Source organism: Mustela nigripes, chromosome 13, assembly GCF_022355385.1.
Source record: "Mustela nigripes isolate SB6536 chromosome 13, MUSNIG.SB6536, whole genome shotgun sequence".
Taxonomy (NCBI): domain Eukaryota; kingdom Metazoa; phylum Chordata; class Mammalia; order Carnivora; family Mustelidae; genus Mustela; species Mustela nigripes.
Genome location: NC_081569.1, coordinates 144,769,986 through 144,789,120, shown reverse-complemented (window position 1 = coordinate 144,789,120; position 19,135 = coordinate 144,769,986). Strand labels below are relative to the sequence as shown.

The window sequence follows — 19,135 nt, the reverse complement described above, 5'->3', positions numbered from 1 at the left end:
TATGTTTTCTAATATGTTAATGTCTCTGTGTTCCTCCCAAGTCATCTCTGGGATTACTTGTAAGAATTTTGGTGAGTGTGCTTGAACGGAATGAACAGCATATAGGCAGAGTGAGTGATAAGATAAACATGGGTGTCAGAATCAACATTATCCAGAATGAACAAAACAATTCTCCATAAAACTTACCATATTTTCTCTGGAATTCCTCCTTCCACTTCCCTTCACTATGTACCCACACAACTATGGGCTTTTTTTCATGTTACTTAGACTAGTTTTAGTTTTGAAGAATTTATATTGTATGGAATTTTGTTTGTAGGACTTTTTTTTTCTCTGCACAAATTCTTGAAAATTCAACCATGCTGCTATCTGTAGCAAGAATCATTTATTTTAATGTTTGGCAGTTACTCAAGGAGTGAACATAGCATAATTTTATTTTATTGTATTTTTTATTTTAAAATTATTTTAATTAACATTTATTTTTTGCCCCAAGGGTACAGGACTGAATCATCAGGCTTACACATTTCACAGCACTCAACATAGCACATACCCTCTCCAATGTCCATAACCCAACTACCCTATCCCTACTCCCACACCCCCCAGCAACCCTCAGTTTGTTTTGTGTGATTAAGAGTCCCTTATCATTTGTCTCCCTCCCAATTCCATCTTGCTTCATTTTCTCCCTCCCTACCCCCAACGACCAGACCACCCATCCTGCCTTTCAAATTCCTCATATCAGGGAGATTATCTGACAATTGTCTTTCTCTGAGTGACTGATTTCACTCAGCATAAGACCTTCTAGTTCCATCCACCTCATTGCAAATGGCAAGATTTCATTTCTTTTGATGGCTGCATAGTATTCCACTGTGTATATATACCACATCTTCTTCATCCGTGCATCTGTTGATGGACATCTAGGTTCTTCCCATAGTTTGGCTATTGTGGACGTTGCTGCTATAAATATTTGGGTGCACATGCCGCTTCAGATCACTGTATTTGTATCTTTAGGGTAAATACCCGTAGTGTGATTGGTGGGTCATGGGGTAGTAGTGCGATTGCTGGGTCATAAGGTGGCTCTATTTCCAACTTTTAAGGATCCTCCATGCTGTTTTCCAGAGTGGTTGCACCAGCTTGCATTCCCACCAACAGTGTAGGAGGGTTCTCCTTTCTTTGCATCCTCACCAGCATCTGTCATTTCCTGACTTGTTAATTTTAGCCATTCTGACTGGTGTGAGGTGGGATCTCATTGTGGTTTTGATTTGTATTTCCCTGATGCCAAGTGATGTGGAGCACTTTTTCATGTGACTGTTGGCCACCTGGACGTCTTCATTGCAGAAATGTCTGTTCATGTCCTCTGCCCATTTCTTGATTGGATTATTTGTTCTTTAGGTGTTGAGTTTGATAAGTTCTTTATAGATTTTGAATAGTAGCCCTTTATCTGATATGTTATTTGTGAATATCTTCTCCCATTCTGTTAGCTGTCTTTTGGTTTTGTTAACTGTTTGCTGTCCAAAAGGTTTGATCTTGATGAAATCCCAATAGCTCAGTTTTGCCCTTTCTTCCCTTGCCTTTGCCAATGTTCCTAGGATGAAGTGGCTGTGGCTGAGGTTGAAGAGGTTGCTTCCTGTCTCCTCAAGGATTTTGATGGATTTCTGTCTCGCCTTGAGGTCTTTCATCCCCTTTGAGTCTATTTTTGTGTGTGGTGTAAGGAAATGGTCCAGTCTCATTCCTCTGTGTGTGGCTGCCCAATTTTATTGTATTTTTAATTATTTATTTATTTAAAAATTTTTGAATTTTATTTTAGAGATTACATCTGTGGCAGAGAGATTTACCTCTGGATATTTCTTCTGCTTTGAATTCCTCTCTCTAGCCATTTTGCTTAGAGAAGTGTGGATGAATGAGTGAACAAAAGCATAAATATCAACCCAAAGTAAAGCAAAATATACACTAGAGAAGTCTGAAGAGGTCAGAACCAAACAAACAAAAATACTGGGTGTGGAAAAGAGAATATAATCTCCCAGTGGACAAAACAGTGGGATCCACTTTGTGTGTCAGAGAAACCAGGTCATGGTCCCTGAACCACCAGCGTGCCTGAGGGCACGTGGGGCCCGGCTTCCGAGAGGGGCTGGGAGCCTCGCCAGCCAACAGAAGCACAGCCTTTTTGCAGTCCCCATGCAAGTGTCCTGCCATGCCATCAGAGTCCGAGTCACGCCCTGCGCCCTTCCCTGAGAGAGGTGCGCACAGGCACCAGACAGGTGCTCTCCAGCCCAGAAAGACCAGGCACTCCCAGCCCGGGCCAGTGGGAAAATCTCAGTGTGCCATCACTGCTTGGAACCTCTCTGGCAGTCCGGAGCTGCCCAGACAGCCACCGCTGCCGTGGTTTTGGGTACAAGCAAAAAATCCTGAGTCCCCAGGGACCGCGTCTGGGAACCTGCTCTGCCAGCGGCCAAGGGGAGATTTATTTGGGCTCTGCAGCCAGACGGAGGCTTCTCTCTGAGAGGGAGATCAGGGTGCAATTTGCTTTCCTCTAAACCTACAAAACCCATAAAAAACGGTCAAGGCAAGAGAGAAAAACAAAAATGAACAAATATAAAAACCTCCAGAGAACAAAAGCCTGAAAAAACCAGTTTACTCGGAGTCCATCCCCTTGAGGGGGGCGGGAGGACTTAACTCAGAGAACATCATTGACTGAAAACCCATGTGACAGGCCCCTCCCCCAGAAAACCAATCAGGAAAGGAAAAAAAAAAAAAGACAACAAGAGAACAACCACCACTACTTCAAAGGACAATTTTTATTATTAATTCGTTCCCATTATTCTGGCTCATTTTTTATATAGATAATTTTTTATTATTATATAGATAATTTGTCAACCTATTTACTGTCACAGTGAGATGTCCAGTACATCAAATTCCATAATAACCTTCTAACCTGAACTTTTTGACACATACACCTGTGTTTTCCTTTTGCATTTCTATTTTTAAAATTTTTTTTTAATTTTAGTTTAGTTTAGTCTAGTTTTTTCCTTTTTTAATTTTTATTTTCTAATATTCATATAGAGTTAAACTTCAAGGTAATTCCCTTTCCCCAATCAATGCTACCCCTATAGGTAAACCAATTCTTTTTTTTTTTTTTTAAGATTTTATTTATTTATTTGTCAGAGAGAGAGAGCAAGAGCGAGCACAGGCAGAGTGGCAGGCAGAGTCAGAGGGAGAAGCAGGCTCCCTGCGGAGGAAGGAGCCCGATGTGGGACTCGATCCCAGGACGCTGGGATCATGACCTGAGCCGAAGGCAGCTGCTTAACCAACTGAGCCACCCAGGCATCCCAGGTAAACCAATTCTTAATCCCCCTTTATCTTAGGGAAGTTGAGTCCTTTAACAAAGATATCAAGATACATCCAGGAAGAATCAAAACAACCTTCCTCGCCCACACTGAGAATTTATAACCGCTCTCCCATCTTTTTCTTCCACCGGTGTTTCTGTGTTTCTGTGTTTGTCCTGATAGTATATAAATCTTACACTTGGGGTTTTTTTTGATGAGGTTCTTCCTTTATTTGCATATATATATGCAAATAATGTATATATATATGCAAATATATATATTTTTTCTCTTGTCGTATACTTTTATCAGTATTTTTGCTTATCTGTTTTTGTTTGTATACTTCATAAATCTTACCTTGGGGCCCATTTGGGCTGAACCTTCTCTTTTATCTCACCTTTCGTTCCTGTCTTTCTCTCTCTTTTTTTCTTTTCCTTTTCCTTTTTCTCTCATTTGGGTGGGGAACCCTGAATTCTCAGAAGTGTTCCAGGGTGCACTAGAATGCACAAAATACAGCGTCACTCACGTTGTTTATTGCTGTCCCTAAATACCATGAATCACAGATAAACTGGTGCTCATCAAGTGAACCTTTACAGGACTCCCAGCTGCTCTCACTGTGCAGCACAGGTCCACCTTCCTCAACGTGCAAACTCACTAGAAGCAGCATAAAGTGCATGCTGGATGTGAGGCCACCAGAGGCATCAACAATCGAAAGCAAAAGAAGAAAACATCTTTGTTGGGACATGACTGTCTGAAACAATGCTCAGAGCATCAATGTTAGTGACAACATGGGAAAGCAGTGGAACCCCCTCAAGGTGTGATGTGTAGTCTGGACATTACACACACACATGCATAAACACACACACACACACACACACACACACACACACACACACACAAGCATGAAACCTTTTTCACTTTGCCCTAATTTTTTTGCAGCAATGGTGGTCCTAAGACAAAAATACACAGCATACAGGAAGACCTCAAGAAGCAAGAAAAATCTGAAAGAAACACTATAACATTACACCTGAAGGAGCTAGAGAAGGTTGATGACTAAAGCCTAAATACAGCAGAAGGAAGGAAATAGCAAAGATTAGAGCAGTAATAAGTGATATAAAAACAAAACAAAACAATAAAAACAAACAAACACAAAACAACAAAAGAGCAAGTTCTAGTTTTCTGGGGGAAAAAAAAAGAACACTAAAATTGAGAAACCTGTGCCTAGATTTATCAAAAGGAAAAGAGAAAACCTGAAATAAATGATATCAGAAATCAATATACTCCTCTGTGGAACAAATAGGGTTTGGGAGGGGTAGGAGGGGCCGATTGGGGAAACTCAGTGATGGGCAATAAGGACACATGATAGGTGAGCACAGGACTGCGTGTTATCAGAGAGGAACGGACTGAGGCTTCTCTCTGAGACGGAGGTCTGGGTGCAGTCTGCTTTCCTCTAGACCTCCAAAGAAATGCCAAAAGCTGCAAAGGGAGGGAAAAAAAATCCAGAGAACAGAAGCCTGAAAAACCAGTTTTCTCAGAGCCCAGCCCCTTGGGAGGGGCAGGAGAACTCAACTCTAGCAAGACTGCCTGAAAAACCATGCAGCAGGTCCCTCCCACAGAAAGCCAACCAAAAAAACAAAGAAAACAAAACAAGAGAACAACCACCATTACTTCCTAGATACAACTTTTATTTTTAATTCATTCCCACTATTCTCGTTATTTTCAATTTTTTAAATAATTTATTAACCTATTTACCATCACAATGAGATGTTCAGTACAACAAATTCCATAATAACCTTTTAACTTGAACTTTTTTGATACATATACCTGTGTTTTTATTTTGCTTTTCTATTTTTTAATTTTTTTTAAATATTCATATAGAGATAAGCTTCAAGGTAATCCAGTTTACCCAATCAATGCTACTCTTATATATAAACCAGTTTTACTCCCCCATTATCTCAGGAAAGTTGGGTCCTTTAACAAAGATATCAGAATATCCAGGAAGGGTGAGGAGGAGTCAAGTTGGCAGAGAAGTTGCAGGCTGAGGCGACATCAGGTAGCAAGGGATCATCTAGATAGCTTATCAAACCCTTGCGAACACCTACAAATCCTACAGGAGATCGAAGAAAAGAAGAGAAAAAGAAAATCAACCACTTTCTGAAAGGTAGGACCATCAGAGAAGTGACTCCAAAGCGACAGGAAGATAGTCCTCGAGGGGAGGGGCCGGCTTCTGGAAAGCAGCAGAACAATGGAGCACAAAACTAGAACTTTTAAAAGGCTGCTCCCCTGAGGGACATCACTCCAGAGGCTAAGCGTGGTCCTCAAGTCCCACGGAGTCACGGAAGGATCAGGGGTGTCTGAGTGTTGCAGAGTTCACAGGTAATAGAGTGGGGAAGCCAGCTACAGAGACAGAACCGAGTGAGCTCTCAACTCAGGGTTACCTTAAACTGTGATCCGTGGCACAATCAAACCACTGCTCTGTGAGCTGGGACCTCACAAGATCCGGGGAGAGTCCCCTGAAAGAGCTCAGGGATCTGTGGGATTCAGAGACTCCAGGTGGGGCTGTGTGCCAGAGACAGAGACACTCAGTCACAGACTGGGTGAGCTCAGAGCGCAGCCAGAAACCTGGGAGATGGGAGTGATTGAACGCTTTTCTCCAAGCACACACTGAGGACTGAGGCCCCAAGCTCTCGGCTCCTCTGGCCAGAGACTGGGAGGCCACCATTTTCATTCCTGTCTGGAGCACTATGGAAAGCGTTCACAGAACAAAAGCTCCCAAAAACCGAACCTGAGCGGATTACTTAGCCAGGCCCCTGGTAAGGGCGGTGCAATTCAACCTCGGGCAAAGACACTTGAGAATCACTACAACAGGGCACTCCCCCAGAAGGTCAGCAAGAAATCCAGCCAAGATGAAGTTCACTTACAAGGAGAACAGTGGAATTCCAGAGGAGGAGAAAGCAAAGCACGGAATGCATGGCTTTCTCCCCATGACTCCTTAGTCTTGCGAAGTTAATTAATTTTTTTTTATTTTTTTATTTCTTTTCAGTGTAACAGCATTCATTGTTTTTGCACCACACCCAGTGCTCCACGCAATCCGTGCCCTCTATAATACACACCACCTGGTTCCCCCAACCTCCCACCCCCACCCCTTCAAAACCCTCAGATTGTTTTCCAGAGTCCATAGTCTCTCATGGTTCACCTCCCCTAATTTTTTCTTATGCTAAAATTCTTTTTAACTTTTACTCTTTCCTCTCTTAATGTTTTATTTTATTTCTTTTCAGTGTAACGAATTCATTGTTCATGCACCACACCCAGTGCTCCATACAATGCGTGCCCTCCATAATACCCACCACCTGACTCCCCCAACCTCCCACCCCCTGCCCCTTCAAAACCTCCAGATTCTTTTCCAGAGTCCATAGTCTCTCATGGTTCACGTCCCCTTCCAATTTCACTCAACTCCCTTCTCTCCATCTCCCCTTGTCCTCCATGATATTTGTTATGCTCCACAAATAAGTGAAACCATATGATAATTGACTCTCTCTGCTTAACTTATTTCACTCAGCATAATCTCTTCCAGTCCCGTCCATGTTGCTACAAAGTTGGGTATTCACCCTTTCTGATGGAGGCATAATACTCCATAGTGTATATGGACCACATCTTCCTTATCCATTCGTCTGTTGAAGGGTATGTTGGCTCTTTCCACAGTTTGGTGACTGTGGCCATTGCTGCTATAAACATTGGGGTACAGATGGCCTTTTTCTTCACTAGATATGTATATTTAGGGTAAATACCCAGTAGTGTAATTGCAGGGTCATAGGGAATTTCTATTTTTAATTTCTGTTTCTTATTAACATAAAATGTGTTATTAGCCCCAGGGGTACAGTTCTGTGAAGCTATTTTAAATTTCTTAAGGAATCTCCACACTGTTCTCCAAAGTGGCTGCACCAACTTGCATTCCCACCAACAGTGTAAGAGGGTTCTCCATTCTCCACATCTCCTCCAACACTTGTTGTTTACTGTCTTGTTAATTTTGGTCATTCTAACTGGTATAAGGTGGTATCTCAATGTGTTTTAATTTGAGTCTCCCTGATGGCTAGTGACTGTGAACATTTTTTCATGTGCCTGTGAGCCATTTGTATGTCTTTATTGGAGAAGTGTCTGGTCATGTCTTCTGCCCACTTTTTGACAAGATTATCTATTTTGTGTGGGGTTGAGTTTGAGGTGTTCTCTATAGATCTTGGATTTCAGCCCTTTGTCTGTAATATCATTTGTGAATACCTTCTCCCATTCCGTGGGTTGCCTCTTTGTTTTGTTGACTGTTTCCTTTGCTGTGCAGAAGCATTTGATCTTGATGAAATCCCAAAATTTCATTTTCACTTTTGTTTCCTTGGCGATTGGCGAAATATCTTGAAAGAAGTTGCTGTGGCTGATATCGAAGAGGTTACTGCCTATGTTCTCCCATATGATTATGATGAATTCCTGCCTCCATTGAGGTCTCTCATCCATTTTGAGTTTATCTTTGTGTATGGTGTAAGAGAATGGTCGAGTTTCAATCTTCTACATATAGCTGTATGTATGTATTTCCCCAGCACCATTTATTGAAAAGACTTTTTTCCACTGTATATTTTTTTCCTGCTTTGTTAAAGAATTTGACCATAGAGTGGTCCATATGTGGGCTCTCTACTCTGTTCCAGTGGTCTGTGTGTCTGTTCTTTTTTTTTTTTTTTTAAGATTTTATTTATTTATTTGACAGAGAGAAATCACAAGTAGATAGAGAGGCAGGCAGAGAGAGAGAGAGAGGGAAGCAGGCTCCCTGCTGAGAGCCCGATGCGGGACTCGATCCCAGGACTCTGAGATCATGACCTGAGCCGAAAGCAGCGGCCCAACCCACTGAGCCACCCAGGCGCCCCTGTGTGTCTGTTCTTAATGCCAGTACCATGCTGTCTTGGTGATCACAGCTTTGTGGTAAAGCTTGAAATCAGGCAACATGATGTCACCAGTTTCATTTTTCTTTTTCAACATTTCCTTAGCAATTTCTCTTCTGATTCTATACAAATTTTAGGATTGTTTGCTCCAGCTCTTTGAAAAAATATCAGTGGAATTTTTATCGAAATGGCATTTAAAGTATAGATTGCTCTAGGCAGTATAGACATTTTAACAATGTTTGTTTTTCAGATCCATGAGCATGGAATGGTCTTCCATCTTTTTGTGTCTTCTTCAATTTCTTTCATGAGTGTTCTGTAGTTCCTCGAATACAGATCCTTTACCTCTTTGGTTAGGTTTATTCCCAGGTATCTTATGGTTCTTGGTGCTATAGTAAATGGAATCGATTCTCTAATTTCTCTAATTTTGTTAGTGTATAAGAAAGCCACTGATTTCTGCACATTGACTTTGTATCCTGCCACGTTGCTGAATTGCTGAATGAGTTCTAGTAGTTTAGGGGTGGAGTCTTTTGAGTTTTCCATATAAAGAATCATGTCATCTGCAAAGAGATAGAGTTTGACTTCTCCATTGCCAATTTGGATACCTTTTATTTCTCTTTGTTGTCTGATTGCTCTTGCTAGGACTTCTAATACTATGTTGAATGAGAGTGGTGAGAGTGGGCATCCTTGTCGTGTTCCTGATCTCAATGGGAAGGATGCAAGCTTTTTCCCATTGAGGATGATATTCGCTTTGGGTTTTTCATAGATAACTTTTATGGAGTTGAGGAATGTTCCCTCTACCCTATACTTTGAAGTGTTTTAATCAAGAACAGATGCTGTATCTTGTCAAATGTTTTTTCTGCATCAGTAGAGAGGACTATGTGGTTCTTCTCTCTTCTCTTATTAATTTGTTCTATCACACTGATTGGTTTGCAAATGTTGAACCATCCTTCCAACCCAGGGATAAATCCCACCCGGCCATGGTAGATAATCTTTTTAATGTCCTGTTGGATCCTGTTAGCTAGGATCTTGTTCACAATCTTAGCATACATATTCATCAAGGATATTGGTCTGAACTTCTCTTTCCGGTTGGGTCTTAGCCTAGTTTGGGGATCAGGATAATGCTGGCTTCATAAAAAGAGTCTGGGAGTTTTCCTTGTGCTTCAATTTTTTTGAAACAGTTTCATGAGAAACTTTCTTTGAAAGTAGGTAGAATTCCCCCAAGGAATCCATCAGGTCGTGGGCTCTTGTTTTTTGGGAGGTTTTTGATCACTGCTTCAATCTCATTGCTAGGTATCAGTCTATTCATGTTGTCAGTTTCTTCATGGTTCAATTTTGGAAGTTTATAGTTTTCCAGGAATGCATCTATTTCATCTAGATTGCTTAATTTGTTGCCATACAACTGTTGATAATAATTTCTGATTGTTGTTTCTATTTCCTTGGTGTTAGTTGTGATCTTTCCCTTTTCATTCATAATTTTATTAATTTGTGTCTTCCCTCTTTTCTTTTGGATTAGTGTGGTCAATGGTTTATTGATCTTATTGATTCTTTCAAAAACACAGTTTTTAGTTTCATTGATGCATTCTAACTGTATCTCTAGTTTCTATCTCATTGATCTCTGCTCCACTCTTGATTGTTTCCCTTCTTGTGTGTAGAGTTGGTTTAATTTGTTGTTGATTCTCCAATTCTTTAAAGTGTAAAGATAGATGGTGTATTCTGGATTTTTCAATTTTTTGAGGGAGGCTTGGATGGCTATGTATTTGCCCTTATGACTGCCTTTGCTGTATCCCATAGGTTTGGGACCAAAGTGTCTTCATTTTCTTTGCTTTCCATGAATTGTTTAAGTTCTTCTTTGACTTTCTGGTTGACCACCTCAATCAAGGTGGTCTTTAGCTTCCAGGTGTTTGAATTCCTTCTGAACTTTTCCTTGTGGTTGAGCTCCAGTTTCAAAGCATTTTGATCTGATAATATGCAGGGAATCATCTCCATCTTTTGGTATCAGTTGAGTCCTGATTTGTGACCCAGTATGTGGTCTACTCTGGAGAAGGTTCCATGTGCACTTGAGAAGAATTAGTGTTCTGTTGTTTTAGGGTGGAATGTTCTGTATACATCTATGAGGTCCATCTGGTCCAATGTGTCATTCAATGCTCTTGTCTTTTTATTGATTTTCTGCTTGGATGATCTATTACTGAGAGTGGCATGTTAAGATCTCCTACTATTAATGTATTCAGAGCAATATCACTTTTTATCTTCATTTACAGTTGTCTTATGTAGTTGGCTGCTCCTGTATTAGGGGCAGAAATATTTACAATTGTTAAATCTTCTTGGTGGATAGACCCTTTAAAAATGATGTAGTGTCCTTCTGTATCTCTGACTACAGTCTTTAGTTTAAAATCTAATTTATCTGATATGAGAATCGCTACCTCAGCTTTCTTTTGAGGCTCATTGGCATGAAAGATCGTTCTCCATCCCTTCACTTTCAGTCTGGATGTATCCTTAGGTACAAAATGGTCCTTGAAAGAGGAACCCTCCTACACTGTTGGTGGGAATGCAAGCTGGTGCAACCACTCTGGAAAACAGCATGGAGGTTCCTCAAAAAGTTGAAAATACAGCTACCCTATGACCCAGCAATTGCACTACTGGGTATTTACCCTAAAGACACAAATGTAGTGATCTGAAAGGGCACGTGCACCTAAATGTTTATAGCAGCACTGTCCACAATAGCCAAACTATGGAAAGAACCCAGATGTCTATCAACAGATGAATGGATAAGGAAGATATGGTGTATATATAAAGTGGAATACTATGCAGCCATCACAAGAAATGAAACCTTGCCATTTGTGATGACGTGGATGGAACTAGATGGTATTAAGCTTAGCGAAATAAGTCACTGGAGAAAGACAACTATCATATAATCTCCCTGATATGAGGAAGGGGAGATGCGATGTGGAGGGTTTGAGAGTAGGAAAAGAATAAATGAAACAAGATGGTATCAGGAGGGAGACAAACCATAAGAGACTCTTAATGTCACAAAACAAACTGAGGGTTGCCAGTGGGAGGGGGGAGGGAGAGGGTGGTGGGGTTATGAACTTGCGGAAGGTATGTGCTATGGTGAGTGCTGTGAAGTGTGTAAACACGGCAATTCACAGACCTGTACCCCTGGGGCTAATAACACATTATATGTTATTACAAAAAAATTTTTTTAATTATTAAAAAAAGAAAGAAATGGCCTGTGCAGAGACACGCTGATCTCCTCTGTCCCCCTGAAAGCTGGACATGAGTCTCCTATGGGAAAGGCACCCTCCCTGGGCCAGGATGAGACAGATGTCCTTAGCACCATAAATGGAAGTTTAAGGCCTAGAAGACTGTATAAACACACCTTACTTCCTCATTAACTTGAATTTGTTAGTTTATGTTTCCAGAACGGAAATGTCACACACAAAAAGCCAGAGTGGAGGAGATGAGTATCCTCCTGGATTGGATGAAATATCTCCTCACAAGAGCTTGATGTTGTGTGTAGAGGGTCCTCATGGGTCTCCTTCAAGGTCAGCAGTGCTGTTGGGGCCTGGGAGCACTCCGGTGACAGCAACAGTGTGCCATCCTCCAGCCTGTACTCAGGGTCATGGACAATAGGACCTCACACAAAGTACACCTGCATAGGCAGGGCCTGTGTCCCCCCTGGCCTGGGAGTCTGGGCACTGGGCTCATGACCAGCAAGAGGAGGCCTAAAAAGTGCAGGGACTCTGGGCTGTGCTTGCTGCTGCTGGCATAGTGTGGACACCAGCAGGTGTGAGCCTGGTCCTGTGCCTGAGACAGTCAGGAGCAGTCATCCTCTGACCATCATTGGACTGTAGCTGGGAGCCCTGGTGACCCCATGCCTGTGGGGGAGGGTGACCTGAGAATTGGATGAGGAAGAGCAGTGTCAAGTTAGCTGACTCAGAGGACACTGTTCCAGGTCACCTGCTAAGTGGGGCAGCAGAGGGACAGGTGAGGGGGTCAGCTCTCTCAGTTCCATAAGACCACTCATCACTAGGACTGCTCTGGTTCTGTCTATTCCTGGGGCTCCATTCTGCTGGTCATCTCCACTCCTGACACCTGCCCCTTGGACCTCAGGCAGCACTTTCACCCGGATCTGTGCTTCTGCCAGCGACTTCATAGATAACCCTGGATAAACGATGGACTAAGAGTAGGACAGGTATTGGTCAAGATGGCAAGGACCCAAGGAACAGATCTGTGGCCCGGAAAGGAGGGTCCAAGACTTGATCAGGAAATGGTAGGAACCCTGTCTTCAAGCTGATGTCACTGTTGTCCCTGAGCATGCCTACAATCTCCTCCTTAGACAGATCTGTGTACTGTAGCCCCTCAATGGTGACCCTGGTGTGCTGGTTCTGTGTGGGGAGGGGAATTATAAATTCTAATGGCAAACCCCTGTGAGTCAGAAGGACTGGGTGTGGATGTGACCCTCACAGTTTGCTCCAGAGGTTACCTCTCATTCCTCAAGCACAAGACAGCCCAGTGAGAACACTGTGTCCTGTTGCAGGTGCAGAGTGGGGTGCAGGATTGGCAGCATCCTTGCCCCCTGCATGCACTGCAACATGAGGTCCTAGATCACATCTGAGAGGCTGTGGCCTACCTGTGTGGACAAGGACGTCCCATCCACCATGTCTGCTGGAATCTGTGGGTGTTCAGAGAATCAGGAATATGACCTCCTTCTTTTGGCTCATCCTATCACCTCAGGGCAAACTGTAAAAGGGGAACTTGACATTGTTAATTATGTAAAGTACTTGCCAATATTAAAGAACAAATGCCCAGAGAAGATGAGATGAATATGGAAGGGATAAAGTACACAAGGAAAGCAGGAAATAGTTGTAAATTATATCAGGAGACAATGTGAACCTGGTCGTTTATAACCTTATAAGAATCTGTTCTCTACAAACATATATGTGTTTACATTTCATATGTGAGAGACAGAAGCAGAGGAGCAGGACAGAAAGAGGGAATGTGCAACAGAGAAAAATGACTTTTCTTGTATAAATTCATAATTCATAAAGTCTTTGGAGCACCTGGAGGGTCCTGTCTGTAAGGTCCACATTGTGTAGAAATCAAGGTGAAAACCAAGACGCTCCAGACACTGCCCCTAAGCCCCTGTCCAGCTTCCCTGTCACCCTCCTCCTTCCCATCAGCAATTGGGCTCTGGTTGGTGGTGGGTGGGCCCTGGTGCTTGGACCCCTGAAGGTGCCTGTGTATTAGGATCTCCATGTCTCAGATTGTGTGGAAAAGGAACACCAGAGTTTCCCTTCCCAACTCAGATTAAGGGGTTTTTTCCAGAACCATCTGTGCTCAGGGTGGAGAAAGGACCATGTAGGTTGGATTTTAGGTGGGGTTTTTTTGTTTGTTTGAATTCAGTTAACAACACATAATACATCATTAGACTCAGATGTCATATTTGATAATGCCTCAGTTGTATATACGGATTTCTGTTCCGAGGATGTAACTAGAGGGTATTACCCTGAGTGAAAGAAGTCAATCAAAGAAAGACAATTATCATATGCTTCAAGCATATGTGGAATATAAGAAGTAGAGGATCATAGGGGAAGGGAGGGGAAACTGAATGGGATGCCCTGAGACAGGGAGACAAGCCATGAAATACACTGAACTATAGGGAACAAACTGAGGGTTAGGGAAGGGAAGTGGGTGGGGGCAATGGAGTAACTGGGTGGTGGGCATTGAGGAGGTCACATGATGTGATGAGCACTGGATGTTGTACACAATGATGAATTACTCAACACTACATCTGAAACTAATAATGTACTTTATCTTGGCTAATTGAATTTAAATAACATTTTAAAAAAGTAAAGAATATCCACATAACACCCAATCTCTCTGCCTTGCCCTCCACACGGATGAGCTTGTTTCCTTATGTTAATGCTAGAGTATAGTTCTGAATATCCCTTTTGTAGGTGGATTGCCATCATCTGGGACCCCATATCTCATTTGTGGGAGCAAATGACCCAAACTGGGCAATCAGTCAGGGTCTGGAGTCTGGACAACTGCCTGTCCTCCAGGTTTGTGAACAGGTATTTCTGCAGGTTGAACTTGCAGCCCACTGTTGGACAGCCTGGCAATGGAATACAAGGAACATTCACAAGGTTTCTAAACGTTCATCAGCTCCAGCACAAACCTCGAGCAACTGATGCTAGAGAACAGTTCAGGAAGGACTGGAGCATAAATCACTAGGACCAGGCTCTGTGGGTCCTCGCACCACTCAACATGGGGACACCAAGAACTGGTGACTGTCACCAGGGTTCAGGATCTTTAATGCCTCCCCTCCTCCATAGGGACCCACATGCAAATCACCTGGGGTGCTCCCAGAAGAAATAGACATCACAGGCAGAGGTCAGTGTGCTGGGTCTCCATCCTGCAGGCAACCATGCAGCTGCTGTGGTCCCTCCTCTGCCTTCTGGCAGCTCCCCTGGGTGAGGATCTGGGGACTCTGGGATAGACAGTGGCCTTTCTGTGGGATGGGACAGACTCACCATGACTCTCCTTGTCCCCAGGTGTCTTGTCTCAACTTACACTTCAGGAGTCAGGCCCAGGACTGGTGAAGCCCTCACAGACCCTCTCTCTCACATGTGTTGTCTCCGGGGGCTCCGTCACCAGCAGTTACTATTGGAACTGGATCCGCCAGCGCCCTGGAAAAGCACTGGAGTGGATGGGCTACTGGACGGGTAGTACAAGGTACAACCCGGCTTTCCAGGGCCGCATCTCCATCACTGCTGACACATCCAAGAACCAGTTCTCCCTGCAGCTGAGTTCCATGACCACTGAGGACACGGCCGTGTATTACTGTGCTAGAGGCACACTGAGGAGACGTCAGAGTGAGCCCAGACACAAACCTCCCTGCAGGGACACAGGAGCGGTGGGGCTGCAGGTGGCCCCAGAATCCGCCAGGGGGTGCTCAGGACACCAGGGAGCTCTCGGGTCACCAGGGGACACTCAGGTCACCAGGGGGAACTCAGGTCACTTTCCGGAGCTCAGGTCACGAAAAGGTGCTCAAGAGACAAGGGGCGCTCAGGTCAGAAGGGGTACTCAGGTCACCATGGGGCGCTCAAGACCCACCAATACACTTTCCACACCAGAAGCAGGTGCAGTGAAGATTAAACGCATGTTTCCTGGCACAGTTTGGGGCTTCCTTTCCATAAAGCAGTTTCCCCAATGAGACTCTCTAGAATTATGATTTGTTCTTACTTCTTACATCTATGAATTGAAACATTGGCTATAATAGGAGAAAACTATATGTCCATGCACAAAGAGCAGGAAGTCACTTGCTTGATGAATCTTTTCCCTCAATGACAATTACGGACATTCTGATGTAAGCCTGCTAAGCCTGTAAAAGTTTCAGCTGGACTCAACAACACAACATCACACAGCCCAGTATACAAGCTGTGAGCCACCATCATCAAGTTCATGCTGGACATCAGGTACAGGGCCATAATGAAGCCAAAGCCAGAGAAGAATGGCCCCAGTGGGGGGGGGGGGTCATTGTGTGGACCACATGCTCACAGTTTCTGTTTAGCTGACACCATCCAGAGCCAGAGGGACCTCAAACAAGCTTGGTACAGTTGGTGAATCAGATGATACGATACACACTTACAAGAGAATATGGAATATTAATCACCTCCATCATCAAAGTGTCTGTTGATTTCAGGGAATGCCTCCCAGCATGTCAGAAATGCTCCAGTAAACCTTAGAAAGGACACAAAATAAGGGATTTTTTTTATTGTGATACTGTGAGTTAGTGCTGGAAAATTCCATAGGAATCTGGAACACCAGGGGCACAGAATCTAATCTTTCCTAGGAGACTTCCATGTATGGAGCACGAGAAGATGGAGGAATGAGGCTTCTGGTGCCAGTAAAAAAATCATCAGAAGATACAATGTCATGACTAATTCCATGCAACAACTACAAAAAAGAGTAAAAAGGAATATACATGATAAATAGGTGTAGAAGACCATCTGAGTCCCTTGAAAATATGAATGATAATATATAAGCAGACAATAATAAGAAAGCTATGAGTAGAGGACAAGGGTCTTACCCAGTGTCTCAGGTGAAAGATGTCCACTTCCCAAGGTCACCAGCAGGTTCTGATGGTCTTGTGAACCCTGTGTGCACACAGAGACTAGAAGCTTCAGCAGGATCCATGAGAATGCTCAGGTTGAGGGGCTGGTTGGGAGGAGCCTTCCATCTGCAGAGATTAATTGATCCTTCAGTTACTAATATCAGCTCAATGTGTTTAATTTCTACCATCACTATGTTGAAACCTAACACCAATTTAATGGAATGAGTGGGTGGTGACTTAGGGAAGCACTTAGGTCAGGAGCGTGCAGTCTCATAATGGGATTAGAGCTCTTATACACCAGGACTGGGAAAGCTTTCTGCCCCTTGGCCCCATGTGAGTTTACAGAGAAAGGACCACCTAGGACATGAGTTCTCTCCGGACACCAAATCTGCCTGCACCTTGATATGGCACTTCCCAGACTCCAGAACTGTGAGGAATGTGTGTCTAATGTTTAAAACCACCCAGTTCATGTACACTGTAACACCAGCTGGCACACATGGAGTCATTAGTGAAGCATGAACCCAAGCATTTTTTCTGGCAGAGTTTTCAGAGTTTGTGGCAGTGATAACTGATGGGATTTGAGTATTAACATCATTTTACAGAGTTGTGTTATGCTGATTGCCATGAGCTGTGCCACTCAGTCACTGGACATAATGTTGTTACCCCATGTTCCCATCATGAAACCAAGAATGTGGGTTTCGGTGACTCTCCATCTGATTGTGAGGGTAGGTTCCTCTTGACGTGTTCATTACTGGAAACACTCAAGGCACCTACATTACTTGTTTATCCTTTATTGTGTTGTTTATATGCAATGCTTGTGTGTGTGTGTGTGTGTGTGTGTGTGTGTGTATGTGTGTGTGTGAATTTTTTATTTCTTTTCAGTGTAACAGAATTCATTGATTATGCACCACAACCAGTACTCCATGCAATACGTGCCCTCCATATTATCCACCACCTGGTTCCTGCAATCTCCCATCCCCCGCCCAATCAAAACCCTCAGTTTGTTTTTCAGAGTCCATAGTCACTCATGGTTCATCTCCCGCTCTAATTTCCCTCAACTCCCTTCTCCTCTCCATCTCCCCATGTCCTCTGTGTTATTTCTTATACCCCACAAATAAGTGAGACCATATGATAATTGACTCTCTCTGCTTGACTTACTTCACTCAGCACAATCCCTTCGAGTTCCAGCCATGTTGCTACAAAAGTTGGGTATTCATCCTTTCTGATGGAGGCATAATACTCCATAGTGTATATGGACCACATCTTCCTTATCCATTCGTCCGTTGAAGGGCATCCCTCTACAGTTTGGCGACCGTGGCCATTGCTGCTATAAACATTGGGGTACAGATGGCCCTTCTTTTCACAACATCTGTATCTTTGGGGTAAATACCCAGGAGTGCAGTGGCAGGGTCATAGGGAAGTTCTATTTTTAATTTTTGAGGAATCTCCATACTGTTCTCCAAAGTGGCTGCACCAACTTGCATTCCCACCAACAGTGTAAGAGGGTTCCCCTTTCTCCACATCCTCTCCAACACACGTTGTTTCCTGTCTTGCTAATTTTGGCCATTCTAACTGGTGTAAGGTGATATCTCAATGTGCTTTTAATTTGAATCTCCCTGATGGCTAATGATGATGAACATTTTTTCGTGTGTATGATAGCCAATTATATGTCTTCATTGCAGAAGAGTCTGTTCATGTCTTCTGTCCATTTATTTTTATTTTTTTTCTTCTGCCTATTTTTTTATTTAATTTTTATTTCTTTTCAGCATAACAGTATTATTATTTTTTCACCACACCCAGTGCTCCATGCAATCCATGCCCTCTATAATACCCACCACATGGTACCCCAACCTCCCACCCCACGCCCCTTCAAAACCCTCAGATTGTTTTTCAGAGTCTATAGTCCCTCATGGTTCACCTCCCCTTCCAATTTCCCTCAACTCCCTTCTCCTCTCTAACTCCCCATGTCCTCCATTTTATTTGTTATGCTCCACAAATAAGTGAAACCATATGATAATTGACTCTCTCTGCTTAACTTATTTCACTCAGCATAATCTCTTCCAGTTCCGCCCATGTTGCTACAAAAGTTGGGTATCCATCCTTTCTGATGGAGGCACAATACTCCAAAGTGTATATGGACCACATCTTCCTTATCCATTTGTCCGCTGAAGGGCATCTGCGTTCTTTCCACAGTTTGGCGACTGTGGCCATTGCTGCTATAAACATTGGGGTACAGATGGCCCTTCTTTTCACGACATCTGTATCTTTGGGGTAAATACCCAGGAGTGCAATTGCAGGGTCATAGGGAAGCTCTATTTTTAATTTCTTGAGGAATCTCCACACTGTTCTCCAAAAAGGCTGCACCAACTTGCATTCCCACCAACAGTGGAAGAGGGTTCCCCTTTGTCCACATCCTCTCCAACACATGTTGTTTCCTGTATTGCTAATTTTGGCCGTTCTAACTGGTGTAAAGTGATATCTCAATGTGGGTTTAATTTGAATCTCCCTGATGGGTAGTGATGATGTACATTTTTTCATGTGTCTGATAGCCATTTGTATGTCTTCATTGGAGAAGTTTCTGTTCATATCTTGTGCCCATTTTTTTATATGATTGTCTGTTTTGTGTGTGTTGAGTTTGAGGAGTTCTTTATAGATCCTGGATATCAACCTTTTGTCTGTACTGTCATTTGCAAATATCTTCTCCCATTCCGTGGGTTGCCTCTTTGTTTTTTTGACTGTTTCCTTTGCTGTGCAGAAGCTTTTGATTTTGATGAAGTCCCAAA

At 43.1% G+C, this 19,135-nt stretch overlaps 1 protein-coding gene across 1 annotated transcript in view; it reads left to right on the top strand.

The window, feature by feature from the left end:
* Positions 1–14,605: 14,605 nt before the first annotated feature.
* LOC131999471 (immunoglobulin gamma-1 heavy chain-like) overlaps positions 14,606–19,135 on the top strand; it is a 17,885-nt gene continuing 13,355 nt past the window's right edge. The window contains exons 1-2 of the mRNA XM_059372171.1: positions 14,606–14,709; positions 14,791–15,282. Of these exons, the coding sequence (XP_059228154.1) occupies positions 14,664–14,709; positions 14,791–15,282 (538 nt within the window). The 5' untranslated portion in view covers positions 14,606–14,663. The remainder of the gene's footprint in view (positions 14,710–14,790; positions 15,283–19,135) is intronic.